Genomic DNA, 19,842 nt, shown 5'->3' on the forward strand with positions numbered 1-19,842 from the left:
AAATATCCTGATGCAAAATTATATTACTATGTATTTGTAATATGTCTTGATCTTTATGACATATTGATTTCCCCTCTAATTGTGATAAAAGTTAACGATAATAAATTAACAAAAACAAATTCCCCCTCCCCCCTTCACTTACGCTCCTTGGAGAGAATAATTGCTCCCTCTGTTTTGGAATCCACAGCTTGCTTGGCACTTAGTAGGACTCAGTGTTCACACTGCCTTGCTAGGGTTTGCCGTAGAGATGGCTCGTTGGCTACTCTATTAATTTTGTGCACAAGCCCTGAGCTGTCATCTTGGATGGAGGCCCTTTCCTCCGTCTACACTCCTTGAGAACAGGAACCCTAAGCGGCTTGGGGGGAGGGGTTTCTTTTGGCAGAGGTACGGGCGTGATTGGCCATTTCCTTCTCCAGAAAGCTGAGGCCAGCCGTGAAGCGGCTGGTCCGAGGCCAGCGTCTGAGGTTACATTTGAACTGAGGAAGATGCCTTCCCACCTGGTAACTTACACGCTGTCCAGCCCACGGCGGGAGCTCGCCAATTGCTAAATGCGCGGAATAAGAACGGGAATGGGAGGCGTTTTGTAAACCCTAATCAAAATGCGACAGACATGACAAGAAGCCCTTCTCCCGAGGGGAAATTACGTGCTACAAAAGATTCCGAAGGGTGCCTGCCCTAACGGGACGCACGGCACCGCAGACAAAGCCCGGGCGCTGCCCTTCCCAGACGCGGTGCCGTGGCACCCCCTCCAGGTCGGCCGAAAGACTGCGGGCCCAGGGCCCGCCTCCGCGGCGGACTGCTCATTGGCCGAGGAGAGGGGGAGGTGAAAGTGGGACGCGGAGAGGGCGGGGCTAGCGCCAGTTTACTGTACCGTACGCGCAGCGGAGCGCTCGTAGCGGCTCCCTTCCTTCGCGAGCCAAAGAACGCCAAGGGGAGCGGCCCCAGTGAAGTCTGTGTTCGAGCTGTGATTGGCTCGAGCCCCGCCGTCACGTTGGCGTGGTGACGTCAGCTCCTAATTGGGACGTTTTGGAGGAAAAGGCGGGAAACGGAGCGTTGGGAGAAAAGCAGGTAATGTAGGAGCTGCTGCGCCGCCCTTTCTTCCTACCTTCCCACTACCTCCCTGCTTCCCCCAACCCCCACTTTCGACCTCCCCGCCGCTTCTTTGTCTTCTACCCAGGTCTAAGAATCGGGAACTAGGCCCTTAGTGAAGCCCACGGTCGGGGTCGGACGGGGCAGGGGCGGGGCCCTGCAGGCCGAGGGAGGAGCAACTAGGGTTTCCCCACCCCCACCCTACTTCCCCGAGATTTGCTTCGCCCCTAGGCTGAGCTGTGGGGGCCCAGCCCTTGACTGGTACCCCTGATCCTATTGCTCCTCCGCCGGGCCTCTCGCTGGAAAATAAGAGCAGTTGTAGGCTTCCTGGCGCTTTCAGACTGGCCAAGTGCTTTAGCCTTAGGATCTCCTTGGAGCTTTCCCGCGACCCCAGGAGGTAGGCGGCGTATACCTCGGATGGGTTGAAAATGACCCTAGCGAGGGTCCGAGCTAAACTTAGGGTTTGTGAGGTCTCCGAGCCGGTGACCTCTCCCCACAAATGTGACCTTCTGAGCTAGGGTGCTTAAGCTGGGCTCTGTGGATAGATTTCAGGGTCTGAAACGTGTGACGCCTTGAAGATAGATTGGAGGGGGAGAATTACCTGATTTAAAATGATTGCTTTTCATTGTAACCATATGCATTTTATTTTATGCATTTAAAACCTTATTCTGAAATAAGTCCACCAGACTGCCAAAAGTTCACAAAAAAAACCAAAAAGAACGTCCTTTTGGTTTAGAGGAAAGAATAGGAACTCATTGAATATCCTGAATGTGGTTTAAGGTACTGACTCTGTCATAGGGCAGCTGTGCCTGTTCTGGTGGGAAGGACAACAATGTCCTGCCCACCCCGACCTAATTCTAATTCTCAGCTCAGTTTTCTTAAGGAAGTAGATTAATTTCTCTGGGCCTGAGTTTCCTCGTTTGTACGGGGTTTAATAACATTGGAACAATTTACTTCATATTTATTGCGAAGATCAAATTAAATTGTTTATGTAAAGAATTACATAAATGCAAGCTATCAAAATATTAACTGCATGATATACAGGTCAAAGTACTGGCTACTTCTAGAAAAATGCAAACTAAAGGAACTCTTGAGACTACACATCACATCCATTAGACTTACAGGGATTTTTAAAAATAATTGGGGGGAAGCATAGGATTTGGGATCAGAAAGTTTTGTTGAATAATTATTATTTAATGCCTGTATCACCTTAAAAGTTTTACCAATGAACCTCAGCTTGCTTATCTTAAAATAAAGGACTTGGTTGAAATTATCTCTGTAGTCTTTTTTTATCTCCAGACCCAATCTTGCTAAGTCATTTTATCTCCCAGATACTCATTTTTCTTATCTGGGGTTATATCTCAGGGAGTTGTGAGGAGAGTGCTACATAAATATGAGCCATCATTCTTATTCCATATTGGAAGGCATACTTTATCTGTTAATGGGATTCAGATTTCAGAAAATGACAGAAGAGACAGATTTCACTGAACAAGACTCTGATGGAGGTAGTGAGGAGGTGGTACTAACTCCTGCAGAACTTATTGGAAGACTGGAGCAGGTAAGCATCCCAAAGATAACTCTGCTAAACCATCATTTCATTACAAATTCTTCTATTTGTAATACCTAGAGATAATAAGAACATAATCAAGGCTAATCATAAAATCACAAAGAGCAATCTAACCCAGGGAGTTCTATGATATCTAACAAAATCTCTCACCTCCCTATTGTTCCACTAAGGAAGTCTTACTTCTTACTGATAATGAAGAATACCTTTGGATATATTTGATAAAAACAGTTAAATAGAAGCAAAGTGAGTTTTATCTGGTGCAGAGACAGAATTGTAGAGACTTTAAGAGCTCCAATATAGAACCTTTAGCCATCCATTTTGCCAATCTATGTACTAAATTTATTCAGCTCACCTGAATTTTTTAGTAAAACTTTTACCAGATTAATTGGTATACATAAACTAATAGGCCAATAGGGTCTAACCAATCTGTTACTATTTGCTATCAAGCATCAAATTACCAGGCTTGTATTGATTAGTAATTGTAAAGAACTTATGCAATCTATACACATGCCATTGGCAGAGACACAAATCTTACTTGACTTTATTTCTCCCTCTGGATCTAGGATACTGCCTTGATTTTCAGATCTCTGATTTTTATTAATGTGAGTTCTACCTCTGCTAAACCAGATTCTAACTTTTACCTCTTACAAAGTATAGTAGCCCAAATACTGATTCATCATTGCCTGTTTTCTGGTAATGAGTCTCAGTCATCCACACATTATTAGCCCTGTCATTAAAATCTATGAAGCTTGATCTAAAGCCTTCCAGATTTTAATGCTTAGTGGCATAGTTTTTAAGAATTCAAGGTCATTTCTAGCCATAATGAAGCAGAGAAGTGGGACTTTAGCTGAGGTTGCATATAGTAGAACCTTCAGTAAATGTTCAATTGAATTTAAATTTGGGGAGGAGAGGAACAGTTTTTAACATTTGATAAAAATTTTCTATTCTATCTTTAAGTTTATCTTCCTAGATTATAAGCTATTTGTGGATAAATTTCATCTTTTTGCTTAATTTGATAAATTTGTAATATTATTAAAGACTACCACAAATAATAAATTCTTGGGAAATAAATGCTTCACATTTATATAGTTAATGTTTGTTAATGGTATTTATTGGAAGATTAGGAATTCGGTCAAGAAAAAAAGGAAAGAAATTGGGTCTATTCTTCATGAAGTCTGCAAGCTAAAATAAAATTTTAATCATTTCTTATAATAGAAAAATCTATGTAGATATTCATAGTCAACTATGGATGGTCAGATATATAAATGTAGATCAACCAAAGCTAAATGTTAGGACAGAATTAAGACGTCTATCTTAATCAGTGAAGGAAAAGACCAGTTTCCAATGTGGTCCCTGTAACATTCTTAGACTTTTAAAAAATTAATTTACCTTTCATTCTGTTTTCTTAACAGTAAAACATGCTAATAATAGTCATTTCCTATTCACATCATAAGTATATTTAGGAAGATGATTGAAAAGGTGTTTCTAAAATTCTTTAAGCTTTATGGATGAAAAGATATATCAACTATTATTTCAACTATGATAACAAAAGTAGTGCCACTTTTTTGTGATAGGAAATGCTGGCATATGGGGAAATGTCACCGATGCATAAATATCTAGAGATAAAAGTTTTGTTGCTATTACTTGGTGAGAGGTACCATTTGAAAATCAGGTAGTATTACTACAGAGTAAAAGTTTCACCCTGATGTATTTTTTGAAGTTGTCATTTTTGTGTATGCCAAATATGAGATCTGTGAACACAGTTGTCGAGCCAAAACCAGGAGAAAAAGGAAAATCCATCTTTAAAAAAATTTTGTCTTCATAGTATATCCAATATGTTTTAACTGCCAGGGAAATGATAATTTTCTTATGTAAGGATTCTATGGTTTTCATGGTGTGGGGGCTGACACAATTTCAGAGTTCCTTCTAGGGATCTCTGTGACTGTCACAATGACTTTCTCTTATGAATACTCAAGCTATTGTGCTTTCTTCCATAGGCTTGGCTAAATGAAAAATTTTCCCCTGAGCTACTGGAGAACAAATCCGAAATTGTAGAATGTGTCATAGAACAGTTGGATCATATGGTAAGAGCTTCCAGTTTCATAATGCAGAAGAGAAAGCAAAATGGGTTTGGTTAGTGTAGGTGATCTAATATAGTGTAGATCAGGTAATCTGGACTGGGATTGCTTTCAGAATATCATTAGCTAAAGAGCAGAATAACAGCAAAGATCTATTAGCTATTTCTAAACTAATGTTTATATCCTTCCAGTGTTGTCCCAATGTTCCTATATCATCATCTTTAAGATTATTTATTTGGTATCTCTGGCTAGTAAGTGTTAATTATTAGAAGTATGATTTCAGTTTCTTTCTGATGTTGCTTGGGTATAATTTGTATATTTTGTACATAATTTCATAATTTGTACAAATAAATTCAATCCCAAAGCAAAGGCAAACTTGGCAACATTTGCAGTTTTCTAATTCTCTTCCTAAAAACAACTTCCTGTATTCTAGAATGCTGACGTGTTTCACATTCAATACTGTTTCTCTTCATAGAGTTTAATAGTCATGATATCTTTACACTTAATAGTCAGGATGTTTTAATTAAAATTTATTCTTCAATAGGAAAAGAATCTCAGACGAGCAAAGAAAGGTGATTTGAAGGTTAACATCCACCATATGGAAGTAGAAAGAATCCGCTACGTCCTGAGCAGCTACTTGAGGTGTCGACTGATGAAGGTTAGATAATAAAATATCTTCATTTTGTGTATAGTAAAGGTCCCTAAGAAGTGCCTTCTAGTCTATATAAGTCCTCAGGAGTAGAAAGTACTGTTGGGGGAAGGGGGGGAGACAGACAAAAAAACCACAGGTTTTCTAGGAAAAAAAGAATCCTAGGTGAAGATTTTTATGAAGAACGTGGAATAGAATGTTACAGTTATTTGTACTAAAAGAAAGGGGAAAAGATTTGACTTATTTGAGTAAAGGAAAAGCAGGTTTGAAAAATTAATTGGGATTTATTATATATTAGAGATCAAATAGACCATAAGACAACAGTATTTCTTTTGATTAGAGAATTAGACATTTCAGATAGAATAAGATATGTCTAATAGCATGATTAATCTTCTGGGAGCCCTGTGGTCATTAAAATTATATTGGTGCCAATAAAAAGAAATAAAATATTTTAAGATTCTGATATTAGTGTTTTCCTCTCAGTGATCAAAAAAGGTTTATTATAGCATGTGTATAGTTTAGTGAAGATTAATGTTGGGCATTTTTTTTTGTTGTTGATAAACATGATAAATTGAGATGTCTGGCTTTGAAAAGAAGTTATAACTAAAGCTTGGTGAATAATAACTCTTCTTCTCTATGACAGATAGAGAAGTTTTTCCCTCATGTTCTTGAAAAGGAAAAGACACGGTCTAAAGGAGAACTTTCTATTCTTTCCCCAGAAGAGTTTGCCTTTGCCAAAGAGTGAGTGACCAGTAAGTCATATAATCTCAGAGGGGGAAGGAATTTTGGAGGTCCCTAGTCCAACTTTTACCCAATATGAGTCCTGACTAAAACATTATGGACAGATAGATGGTCTTCCAGAATCCACTTGAAGAAACACTTTCACTGATTAGAAAATACATAGTAGGGGCATACTGATCAGTAGTAATCACTAGTGCTGGAATTTTATCAAATATGAATTGTGGCCCACAGTTCTGTAGTCTGAAGTAGTCTTTTTTCATCTTTTGCAACATTTTCTTTGAAGTCATTTATAAGAATTTAGCAATTATATCTACAAGTCTTTTTTCATATTCTGAGATATATTACAGTTTATTTTGGCCAAATGGCTGTAACTTACTAAAGGTAGGAATTTTTACCTTCCTCAGTCTTATGGTTGATTCATTTTCTCATTAACTTTTTAATTCTGTCTGTCAATTTAATTGTTCTAAAAATAATTTTCATTACTAAAAATAAACACAGTAAGTGTTTAGTTGTACCTTATCTCCATTCCCAATCATCATCTTATCAACCCTATGATGTAGTCCATTTCCCTTTACCCTTTTGTTTTCTATATAAAGCCACCTCCCCTTTTTTCTTTCTCCCTAAAACTGTCATTTTAGAATGTCACTTTATTATATTATTCTTCAGTTACCTGATCTTCCAACTCTAATACTAGATGGGTCAAAAGATAACTTACCTAATCAAACACAGGTTTTCTGGAACTCTGTAGCCCTATTAAGTTCCCTGGACTATCTTTGCTTATGCATTTGGTAAACAGCAGTTCTTTCTTATTGCCTCCAAAAGTCATAATTTGCATATTTCAGGTACATGGCCAACATGGAAACCTATCTGAAAGCTGTGGCCTTAAGGCACATGCCTCCTAACTTGCAAAAGGTGGATCTCCTAAGGTTAGGTAAGTGAAATCTCCCTTCCCAAGAATAAACAGTAAAATACTTGCTTCTCACTGTCTTGCAATCTTTTTTTTCTTTTTCTTTTTTTTTTTTTTTGTCTTTTTTCTTTTTTAAGCAAAAAAAAATCAGAAAAATTATGAGAAACTTTTTTTCTAACTATAATCACTCAAACTGTAAATTTAAATAGATGCAGTTAGAAATATATATATATATATATATAATGTCCAGAATAGAATAAGTAGAGAATTTAAAAATTTAAATAACTTAATTGTAAAAACTAAATGTCACAAATGAACTTCCAAATTAAAAAAAAAAAAAATCCTCTCCCCATTCTCTATTTCCCTATTCAGTTTGATTTATTTATATACCATATTCTGTGTGTTCTACTCTCCTTTGACCAGTTCAGATGTGAGTGAGGTTCAAGTGATGCCACTTCCCCTACTCTTCATTAGAGATCCTTCTTCTCCCACTTTTCCCTAGGCATATTCTTGGTTAAAGTCCTTCTCTTTTGCCTTTTATAATGTTGTATTCTAATTTGACTTCTCTATAGTGATAACTGCCAGATTTTATGTGATCCCGACTATGGTATTTTATTTGAACTCTTGTTTTTTTTGTAGTGTTTTGTTTTGTTTTTCTTTAATCAAATTAATCAAATGCTACATCCCAGCTTTGGTACAAGGATCCCTTGCTTCACCCTCCGGATGATCTCAGCCACAGCACAACCCCAAAGCCCACTTCTACTGTCGCCTTGTTGCCATTACCCATGGCTGTCAGGGTTCTGCTCGCTGGGTGTCTTAATTGTAATTTAATTGATATTTTGGGGAGTTTCTTTTTGGAGTTCCTTTCAGGTGGTGACCAATGGATTCTTTTTATTTTAATTTAGCTCTCTGGTTCTAATAGATCTATTCAGTGATTTCTTGAAATATAGTATCCATATTCTTTTTTTCTTGTGAAAATGAGTATGTCGTTGTGCATGTCCCTTGGCCAATTTTCCAGGTTGTTTAGTAGACAGGGAAGGGGAAGGGAAAGACCACAGGCGTTTGTTAAGCACTAATTGTGTGCTAAGCATTTCATAAATATCTTAATTGATACAGCAACCCTTGGAGGTAGGTGCTCACAGCTAAGAAAACTAAAGCAGGCAGATTAAGCAGCTTGTCCAGTGTCACACAGCTAGTAAATATCTGAAGCTGGATTTGATCTCTGATCTTCCTAATTCTAGACCTCACCCTGCTTTGCTGCTGTCCCACCCCACAGCTGGAAGGTTCTGCTGGCTCAGAAGGCATTGTAGACGTGTCTTTGGCATATACAGCTAATAAATCAGGGCAGTCAACCAAAGTCTATGGGCTGAGCCCGTGATCCTACCCCACTGTTAGTGTAAGAACTCTAAACCCAGCCCAGATACTGTCTTCCCTCAAAAAAACTAGTAATCCTAATTTTCTCATCTTTTCAAAATAGCTTATTGTCAGACCAATGGAACTGGCCCCTAATCTGTGGATGGCCAGGGCTGAACAAAGCAGACTAGAGACGGGAGAGTCAGGAATAAAACCGAAGTCTCATTTCAAAGTGAAGCAAACTGCTGGCAAGCACCTTGGTTACATGTAAGCCCACCCCAGGGGCAGGGGCCGTCCTAGTGTGGTGAAGTTCAGTGCTCCTACTCAGGACACCCAGCGAGCAGAACCCTGACAGCCATGGGTAACGGCAACAAGGCGACAGTAGAAGTGGGCTTTGGGGTTGTGCTGTGGCTGAGATCATCCAGAGGGTGAAGCAAGGGATCCTTGTACCAAAGCTGGGATGTAGCATGCTTGCTGGACTTCATTTCTGGAAAACTGGGCGTCTCTTAATGCCTTGACATTGTCATCAAGATTTGAATAGGCAGGGACAGCTATTTGGTACATTGGTTAGAACACCAGCCCTGAAGTCAGGAGGACCTAAATTCAAATCTGGCCTCAGACACTTAATACTTCTTAGCTATGTGACCCTGGGTAAGTCACTTAAACTCAATTGCTGAGGGGGTTGGGGGAGAGGGAAAGGGGACAAGAATCATTTAAAATACACTTTAAAAAAAAAAAAAAAAGATTTGAATAGGCCAGAGTGGACTATCTAGCCAAAGGAAAGGCACATGGCACTTTGACTGGCTTTTTCTAGACTCCATTTGCATTATTCCTCTATCATTAGGATTAGATGGTAATTCTCATGGTTGATTATGAGACAAGTTAATGCTCACCTATATCTGCCTATTTATATCTTTATAAAGTATGAACAATTTTATACATTTATGCATAATTCTACATTTTTTCAGTCATTGGACTGTCCTCATTTGTACCAGCTGCTCTCCCAAATCTAGCAAAAGTTGAGTTTTTTCATATTTTACCATTATTGCCAATTTAAATATAAAGTGCTATTTCATAGTGTTTTTGAGCATAATTTTGGGCTAGACGACTTGGCTCAGGCTCTTTAATGATATTTAAAATAGAGATATATAGATATGTGTGTTTAGCTTGTTCTGCTCTTAACATTGTTGCTGTTACCCCTCATTATCAGGGTTATAGTTCACTGTGTAGTTATAGGATGTAAGTTCTGAAATTTACCCACACTAAAGGTCCCTCCCACTAAGGGTAGGGCTCTGGGTGCTCCACTATTTCGTGGACATTTTCATCATCAAATTTCTACAAAGTTGAATTCTTTACTCAGCCATCTTTTGCATGGCAAATCTTCCTTTAGTCATCCCATACCATTTCTGAAGGTTCTTTGGGAATGTCCCTTCTCTATTTTAGAGATGTAGTTGTCTTATTTCCTTCTGAATATTTCTCCTGCTCTTATTCTATCCCATTGTCTTATATTTAAGACACTTTTGCTAATTCATTACTTGGAATTTTTTTCTCTTATTGTGAGAGGATTTCTTTTCCCTTCTCATTTTTTATTTCATATTGTTTTAAAGATAGTACAAAGAGACTGGACAGTGATTTGCTCTATTTTTTTTTTTTTTTATTTGTTCATATCTTTATAGTAACTAGTACATCATCAATGCTCAGTAAATTTTTTTTGTTTGTTTTTTTTTTTAATAATATTTGTTCTCTTAAATGGTGGCAATTTTTTGCATTCATTTTTACAAGATTTTGAGTTCCTGATTTTTCTCCTTCCCTCTCCTCTTCGTGATTGTATAAAACACATTTCCATAATAGTCACAGTTGTAAAAGAAGAAACAGATGAAAAGGGGAGAGTGGAGGGAGTGAAAATAATGTTTCAATCTGTATTCAGAGTCCATCACTTCTTTATATGGTTGTGGACAGCATTTTCCATCGTGATTCTTTTGTACTTGCCTTAAATTATATTGTTAAGAGTTAAGTCATTCATAGTTGATCATCACACAATGTTGCTGATACTGTGTACAGCGTTTTCCTGGTTCTCATTTCACTTTATATGAATTTTGTACAAGTCATTCCAAGTTTTCATGAAATCTGCCCACTCATTTATTATTGCAGATAGTATTCCATTACATTCATATGCCACAACCTGGTCAGTCATTCCCCAACTGGTGAACGAACATCCTCTCGATTTCCAAAATTTTGTAACCACAAAAAGAGCTGCTATGAATATGTTTGCATACATAGGTCCTTTTCTCGTTATTATGATCTTTTTGGGATATAGACCTAGTAGTGGTATTGCTGTGACAACAGATATACAGTTTGGTTGCTCAATTATATATACATCATTGATATGCCAATTATGGTTGGCTTAATTCCAAATTACTCTTCGGAAATGGGGAGAGCCACAACTGCAACAGTGTTAATCCCACATCATCTCCAACATTTATCATTTTTCTTTTTTATGGTGTTAGCCAATTTGATAGGTGTGAGGTGGTACCTCTTAGTTGTTTTAATTTTCTCTAATCATCAGTGATTTAGAGCACTTCTTCATATGACCACAGTTTTGATCTGTTTTCATCTTTTAATCATTTGTCAGTTGGGGAATGATTTGTATTCTTATAACTTTGACTCAGTTCTCTATATATTTGAGAAATGAGACCTCTATCAGAGACACTTGCTGTAAAGATGATTTTCCCAGCTTTCTGCTTTCCTTCTAATCTTGGTGGCATGGGTTTTGTTCAGAACCTTTTTAATTTAATCAAAATTATTTCTTACATTTTGTAATGCTCGCTTGTTTTGTCACAAATTCTTCCCTTCTCTATAGATCTGACAGGTAGTCTATTCCTTCCCTTTCTAATTTGCTTATGTTACCCTTTATATTTTAAATTATATACCCATTTTGATCTTTGTATTTTATTATCTAGCTTTCCCAGTTTTTGTCAAATAATAAGTTCTTATCCTAGAAAGTGAGATTTTTGGTTATTATGATCATTTACCTCAGTAAATATTTGTCAAATGAGTGTGTGAGTTGTACATGGAATTCGATAAAGTAATTTTTTCATATTGTCTTCATTAGACTTTGTCTCTTTTCATGCCATTAATCATTATTGTTTTTCTGGCAGTTCCCAAACCTGACTTAGATTCATATGTATTTCTGAGAGTGAAGGAAAGACAAGAAAACATTTTGGTAGAGCCAGAGACGGATGAACAAAGGTAGGTGTGACTTAGTTATCACAGTAGCAAAAAGCCATGTCCTTAAGAAAAATTGCCACATTCTTTTCTTCCTACAAATCTGTATTGTTTTTTTTCTTTCAGAGAATATGTGATTGACTTGGAGGAAGGTTCTCAACATTTGATCAGATACAAAACCATTGCACCTCTAGTGGCTTCTGGAGCTGTACAATTGATTTAAAACTTAAAAGCTTATAAGGTCATTGAAGAAATTACTGGAATATCTTGGAGAATTCTGATGTTTTTGCTAAAAATTAGGACATTTTGCAGAGATCTCAAAACTTTTTCAGTAGGACTGAATGGACTATTGACTAAAAAGGAAGGCAGACATTCTAATATTGTAACTCTACTCTTCTGCTATTTTATCCCTTTGTCAGCAGGTGGGGCCATTGTTCTCTTTATTTTGAATGTAAGACAATAGTTCTTTCAGGTGGACTATCAAAAAACTGTTTACCAAATATATGTTAAAATAGAAGGGTTTATACCTGTATAGAGCAACTATTACTTGTAATATATGAATGGGAGAATGAGTATATTGTGAGACTGGTAGTATTGTTTTGTTTCATTTTACTTCCTGGAATAGTACAATATTAACTAGATGTATGTAGACATTGATGTGCTTATTTTAGAACATAGCACCAAAAAAACCCCCAAAAAACATAGCACCATTATGGAAAGGAAAGAAGCCCATTATTTTGTGAAGCTATTTTTTTATTACCTACAATAATGTATCCCTAATCAAAAATATTTTTAACATGTTCAAATAAGAACCTTAGCAAAACTAATAGAATGTTATTTGTTACATTTCTGTTAAAGAAGCCCCTGGAAAATTCAGAGCTTGGAGTCTTAAATGGAGTCTTATTTTATTGTGAAGACTAACACTTTCAGTCTTGAGCAACTCTGTGTATGCTCCAATTTTTAAAAAATCTGGCTGCCTTTTATTAATGCTTCACTGTAATGGTAATATCCGTTTACCAGTATCATGTAGCAGCTTTCTAAGTCAGTTCTGCTCTTACTTTTATTCTCATGGGAAATAACTCAATATGAACCTAATGTTGGATGGGAAGAAATTTGAGAGTGCCTCATTACCAACTTCATATAAATATACAGCATTTTTTAAAGGAAATTTATTAACAATTAAAATTCTTAGAGAAGTATATTATTTTCCAAAGTGCTTCATTATTTAATTTGGCCTTTACAATCACCTTCTGAGGTAACCAGGATAGGCACCCCATATTAGAGATGAGTTAACAAAACAGAGAAGTTGACAAACTTATAGCAAGTTAGTAATAGACTTGTCTCCACTGTGTCTCAACTTTTACTAGTTATAGACTCTTAATCAAGCAAGCATTTTTCTCTTAGCTCTAATGTTATCAGTCTGTCATGTTCATGACAGACTGCATGCAGCTGTGATTTCCACTAAAGCTGGTTACCACATTTCCTGAGGTAATTTTGAAGTTGATGATGTAGAAACACAAATTTAAAAAGGAAACTGCATTTCAAAAGGAAGTTGGTAGGAAATGATGTTATCATAGCTGAGTTGGTGCTTCTGAAATAGCATGGAAGGGAAGAAGAGTTGGCGTAGATTTTTCAGTCAGTGTGTTATAATCAGTGGACATACAATAATGCATCATATTCTCAACAGTTATTGACCACAAATTTCTTTCTGGAAAAAGAGCTTTTGATATTCAGAACCACATGGCATTTCCTATGTACTGGGCATAATCTTATAATGAAACTCAGTCTGCTTTTTACCTGCCACTGTCTTGGCTGCCAGCAATGATTTAATGTTGAATCTTTATACAATTCTGTAATGATGAAGTAGAAAGTAATGAGTGATTTTTAAAGAAATGTATCAATTCTTACACATCTACATAAATGTTCTCCTTCTAAGTAGTCGCTATGAATAATGATGTTATCTTTTCAGTCATGTACAACAACTTTTTGTGACCCCATATGGAGTTTTTTTGGAAAAGACACTGAAGTGGTTTGCCATTTCCTCCAACTCATTTTATAGAGGAGGAAACTGAGGCAAACTGGGGCAATTAACTTGCCTAAAATTATACAGGTGGTAAGTGGTTGAAACCATATTTAAACACAAGAGTTTTCCTGATTCAGTGTTCCTAACTGCCCCCTTAATGTTACTATCATTGGACAAAATATTTTTGGAATTGTCTTCATTGACAGTTTATAAACTGCATTTAAGGATCCCATTTATAGCAATTTCTTATAAACTTTAGAGATAGAATCTTTGAAATCTTCTAGTCAAGTTCATTTTACTAAGAACAAATAAATTACATGCTCAAAATAACCATTTTTGAAACTCAAGTTGTCTGAAATCAAACCCAGTGTTCTAATACCCACATTTTCACCTCTCCATCATGTAATTTATCAGAAACTTGTATTGTCCAAGTAAGTCTTCAAGCATCATTTTTCTAAACTTACCAGTGATCTCTCAAATTTAATGGCTTTTTTTCCAATACCTTGATCCTCCTAATCCTCTTGACAACATTTGACACTATCATTCACCTTTCTCTAGATTCTTCTGTTTTTTGACACTGCTTTCTTCTGGTTCTTCTATCAGGCTCACCACTCTTCAATTTCCATTGTTAGTTCATGCTTACTATCTTTGAGTGTCCACAAAGGTCCTGTCCTACGCCCTTTTTTCCTTTTCCTTTATATTAGTGGTTTTTAATCTGTAGCCCAGGGACTCCTCCAGGTATACAAGATAGATTTCAGGGGATTCATGAACTTGGGTGAGGGAAAAATTATATCCGTATTGTTAACCAGCCTCTAAATGAAGCATTTCCTTCATTTATTTAAAAACATTTAAAGAATGATCCATCATACACACACATACAAAGGATTAAGAACCCCTGCTTTATAGAATTCTCGCTGATGTCATCAGCTCCCATGGGCTCAATGATCGTTTCTGTGCAGATTAGCAGCTACTTTTTATATAGCTCTCTGTTCTCTATGCCAGGGTACAGTCAACCTATCTCTAAATACCTCTTGGATATCTTGGAACTGAGTATCCCATAAGTACTTCAAAACTGGCCAGTATAGAATTGAACTTTTCCTGAAAAACCCTCCTTTCCTTCTGAACTTCCCTATTACTTTCAAAGGCACCATCTCTCAGCCATGACCTCAAAGTCATCCTTGACTATTAGCCCCACATATCCAATCCATTGCCAAATCTCTAAGTTTCTACTTTCACAGCATTTCCCATTTGTCCCCCATCCACTCACAAAGCTGTCATCCTGGTGTGGACTTTCATCATCTCATGTGTAGATTATCACAATGGCTTCAATTGGTCTTCCTCAAATCTCCCCACATCAATCTCTTTCACTCAATTGTCTAATATTTCAAAAGTATAGGTCTAACCATTCCATTCCCTTCCCCTTACCCCTGTCTCTTATTGGTTTCCATTGGCTCCCTCTTACCATCTAGATCAAATATGAAGTCCCTTGGCATTTAGTTTTATTATTTTCCTGCTTCTTGCACTCTTTCAATCCAGCTACACTGGCCTTTTTGGAGTTTATCAAATTTGACACTTGAGGACTATGGGGACTGAGTGTGGACCACAACATGATTTTTGTGTGTGTGTGTTTACTAAATTGGTTTATAATTTTACTTAGTCTTTCTTTGGTTTAGGGTTCAGGAATATATTTGTCTTTTTTGCTTGCTTCTCAGATTTAAATTTTTTTTATTGAAGCTTTTTATTTTCAAAACATGCAAGGATAATTTTCGGCATTGACCCTTGAAAAACCTTGTGTTCTAATTTTTCTCCTTTTCCCCCACCCTCTCCCCTAGATGGCAAATAATCCAATATATGTTAAATATGGTAAAAATATATGTAAATCGAGTATAGGTATAAGTATTTATACAATTGTTTTGCTGCACAAGAAAAATCTGATCAAAAAGGAAAATAAAATAAAATTCATGCAATAAAGTGAAAATGCTATGTTGTGACCCACACTCAATTCCCACAGACCTCTTTCTGGGTCTGGATCACAAGATCATTGGAACTGGCCTGAATTATCTCATTGTTGAGAAGAGCCCTATCCATCAGAATTGATCATCATACAATCATTTTTCTTGTTGCCATGTACAATGATCTTCTAGTTGGGCTCATTTCATTTAGCATCAGTTCATGTAAATCTCTCCAGGCCTCTCTGAAATCATTCTGCTGATCGTTCCTTATAGAACGATAGTATTACATTACATTCATATATTATAACTTACTCAGCCATTCTCCAACTGATGGAAACTATTCCGTTTCCAGTTTCTTGCCATTACAAAACATTTTTACACATGTGGGTCCCTTTTCCTCCTTTAAGATCTCTGGGATATAAACACTGCTGGATCAAAGGGTATGCACAATATGATAGCCTTTTGGGCATAGTTACAAATTGCTCTCCTGAATGGTTAGATCAGTTCACAATTCCACCAACAATGCATCAGTGTCCCAGTTTTCCCACATTCCCTACAACATTCAACCTCACAGTTGTCTTAATTTGCGTTTCTCTGATCAATAGTGATTTAGAACACCTTTTCATATGACGAGATGTTTTTGAATTTCTTCCATCTGAATTGTCACATAGTATTTTCACTTTTTCTGTTTGCATTTTGTTTTTTGTTTTTTCCTTTTTGGTCTTGTGCAATATAGTAATTGTAGAAATGTATATAGAGGTGAAGAGGTGCCGCTCCCCTCAATTCTCAGTGGTCAGGGAACCAAATGAAAAGGTTTGGGGTTCCTGGCGGCCAGGGAGTCAAATGAAGAGGTTTGGGGTTGTGTCCCCAGATGAGGTGGTTTGGCACAGGACGGAATTGTGGGAACCCCTTTGGTGGGTGCAGAGGTCCTTCGTAAAGGAATTTCCGAATCCGAAAAGCTAGACTGGCAAAAAGAAGTTTATTATTAGAAATGAGAGGTCAGCTTTAGCAGACTGACTTCCTTAGTGGCAGGTCCCGACAGAGTTTCTAGTGGTGGGGTCCTGGCAGAGAGGGGGAGAAAATTTCTAGCAGAGAAATCCTGTAGCAGAGAAATCCCAATAGAAAGTGAAATAAGGTCTAGTTAGGGAAATAGAAACATAAAGATAAAGAGGGAGTAATGCTGAAAGAGAATATCATAGAATATCATTTCAGCTGGCAGAGGGTTGCAGCTTATGCCAAGGGGAGAGAGAAGTTCCTTGGCATAGCATAGCATGTTAGGTCCTCTGCAAGGACTGAGCCCAAAGTTGGATCTTTTTATAATTAAAGCCTAGGCTAAAAGCTGGGGGCAGCTCTTGCTGGGGGCTGGAGGCAGTTTGAGATGGAATCAGAATAGAAAATATTGGAATTGAGGTAAGTGTTTCTGGGCTAATCTCTAATTCAATGGTCCTTGACACAACTAGTCCCACCCAGATAACAGAATGACTTTATCTTGATTCCCTGGGGTGGGTCTCTCTGGGAAGAGTTTAGCATTCTCCCCCACCCCCCGCCCCCCAATGGTCAGAGAGAGAGAAAGTGTTTCCAGGGCTCCCCTTATCAGAAGGGGACAGATAGGTGGTACAGTGGAAAGAGCTCCAGCCCTGAATTCAGGAGGACCTAATTTCAAATCTGACTTAAGATACTTAACACTGCCTAGCTGTGTGACCCTGGGCAAGTCACTTAACCCCAAATGCCTTAGCAAAAAAAATTTTAAAAGTGTATAGAAGAATTGTACATCAGCAAAATAATGTTTTGGTCATGTATACTTATTATGTATCTAAGTTATATTTTAATATATTTAACATCTACTGGTCATCCTGCCATTTAGGGGAGGGGGTGGGGGGGTAAGAGGTGAAAAATTGGAACAAGAGGTTTGGCAATTGTTAATGCTGTAAAGTTACCCATGTATATATCCTGTAAATAAAAGGCTATTAAATTAAAAAAAAAAAAAAAAAAAGAAGAATTGTACATGTTTAACATACATTGGATTACTTGCCACCTAGGGGAGGGGATAGAGGTAAGGGAGGAAAAACTATTAGAACACTAGGTTTTATAAGGGTGAATGTTGGAAATTATCTCTGCATATATTTTGAAAATAAAAAGTTGAAAAACAATTGACACATCTCCCATCTCTGCTTTAACACTGTTGGTTCCTAGCACTTGGAATGCTCTGCCCCCTCATCTCCACTTTAGTGTCACTGGCTTCCTTTAAGATGACTCAAATCTGAACCTTTTCCCCCCACCCTCCAAATGCTAATGCTTTTTTATCTACTCTGAATAGATTGTGTACTTATCTAGTGATTTACATGCCATCTTCCCCATTAAAATGTTCCTTGAGAACAGATGGGTTGTTTTTAACTTTATATCCCCAGTGCAGTGTGTGGTATAAAGGTAAGTGCTTAATAAAAGTAGTCACCCTGAGAAAATAAGCTTTTGCTGTCACTGAAATTAATCAGAGAACTGAAGCCAGTGTTGAGTTCTAAAAAATGTCAGTGATCATGGAATTCAGTAAAGCTGAAAGGTCATCCTAGCTGACCTTTGATTTGAACAAGAATCCTCACTGCAACATTCCCCAAGTCACTCTTTAGCCTCCACCTTAAGATATGTTCTCCGTATAGGAATGTAGACTACCTGAAGATGTCTGGTGATAAGGAGCTCATTACCTTGTTAAGCAGGCTGTTCCACTCTCAAGTAATTAGGATGGTCAGCAGAATTTTTTCTTGCTGAAATCTGCAACCTCCATCCTTTACTCCTTTATACATTGTAATGCTCCTTAGAACACATCTAGTCCATCTGTCTTCCACATGACAAGCTGTCATATAGGGATAGTAATATCTAACAGTATTTACCCTGCACAGTTGAGGAAAGAACTTAGTAAACCAATATTATCTAACCATTTTGAGGCTATTTCTTCAGATGATCCCCCAAAGAGTAATGGGAGAGTTTTTTCTTAGATCTATATTATACATTAGTAAAAACTAAACAGTAATCCTGACCTCAAGGAACAACTGATAAATCTGAAGAAGCTTTCCCTGTCTTCACTTCATGCTTCACCAATTGCATAATTTTGTTTCTTCAAAGAGGAACATGTTAAACAATTTTTTGTAGAGCTGTCCCACTGGGGCCCAACTGGACTGGTCAGTTAGACAACACGGCTCTTTATTTCCCTTCCTTCTTTCCTTTATAGGGTGTCATACCTATACCTGTTGGGGTTCTACCCAAATCACTCCGATTTTCATTGACTGGCCAACAATAGGTCCCAGGCCACGCCCCAGTTGGCCATCATTTGGGCCTGGTTGACTCAGTAAATATAAGTAGCAATTGTCTGTTGTCCAGAAACTCTAAGGGTCTTCCCTTCTAAGACTGGGTTTTTTATTTTTTTGAGAGGAGGTAAAAGAGGACATTCTTTGCCTCCTTCACTAGCCTTAATTGAACCATTCTTTGTTGCATCTCAACTTTGGAGGCTGCGTTTAGTGCACAAAATCAACACTTCCTCCACTTTAGTTTTGGCTTGTAGCCTTTTCAAGTTAAGAATTTACCATCAGTGCAGTAGCTGACTGATGCCATTTTTGTCCTCATTGAAGCATGAAGAAATGTACACATCTAGCATGACTTTAAAAAAAAAAAAAGTTAAAAAGCATGGGAACAAGCTTTCCCACTGGTGACTGGGAAAGCTCAAAAGCATTGTCCAGAATCCAGGCATGCTATCATGAAATTCATGTACTATACTGATGAACTTTTCTAGGCAATCAAATTTGGCCATAATTTTCCATAAGCCTTCACAAATGACAATATCACAGATCTATAGATGTTGTATATAGACCTCTGAGCTTCTGCAGTGGTCAGGCAGCAAACACCTTATCATCTGTTCCTTGGCCCCTTCTGAAGCCATACTCTCTCAGGTGGATGACCTTCCTTCAGGTAAAAGAATGCCATATGCACACATGCCAAGAAGACTTTTATAGAGAACTTGCACAGGACAAGCTCATAAGGTGGCCAGAAAAAGTGATACAAGGACACTCTCGGGGTCTCTTAAGAATTCTGCAAATGACTATGACATATAACACATGGACAGCCCAGCACGGCCTGCCCTCAACAGAGAAGGGGCTGTGCTCTGTAAGCAGAGCAGAAGTGAAGAAGCTCAGGAGAAATGTGAGGTGTACAAAGTGAGAAAACCCATTCCAAATGTGCATAGGACTACTGGTGTCTGACCTGTGGCAGA

The 19,842-nt window shown here is 37.6% G+C and overlaps 1 protein-coding gene across 2 annotated transcripts; it reads left to right on the forward strand.

The window, feature by feature from the left end:
- Positions 1-837: 837 nt before the first annotated feature.
- GINS4 (GINS complex subunit 4) lies at positions 838-12,319 on the forward strand. 2 transcript variants are annotated; one of them, XM_012539990.2, is made up of 8 exons: positions 838-1,068; positions 2,542-2,647; positions 4,654-4,740; positions 5,279-5,392; positions 6,027-6,124; positions 6,967-7,055; positions 11,543-11,633; positions 11,736-12,319. In XM_012539990.2, the coding sequence occupies exons 2-8, from the start codon at positions 2,552-2,554 to the stop codon at positions 11,830-11,832; spliced, it is 672 nt and encodes a 223-aa protein (XP_012395444.1). In that variant the 5' UTR covers positions 838-1,068; positions 2,542-2,551; the 3' UTR covers positions 11,833-12,319. The 2 variants fall into 2 exon arrangements, with proteins under 2 accessions (XP_012395444.1, XP_012395445.1); XM_012539991.3 differs by lacking the exon at positions 838-1,068 and adding an exon at positions 1,150-1,486.
- Positions 12,320-19,842: the final 7,523 nt, after the last annotated feature.

Source organism: Sarcophilus harrisii, chromosome 2 (assembly GCF_902635505.1).
Source record: "Sarcophilus harrisii chromosome 2, mSarHar1.11, whole genome shotgun sequence".
Taxonomy (NCBI): Eukaryota; Metazoa; Chordata; class Mammalia; order Dasyuromorphia; family Dasyuridae; genus Sarcophilus; species Sarcophilus harrisii.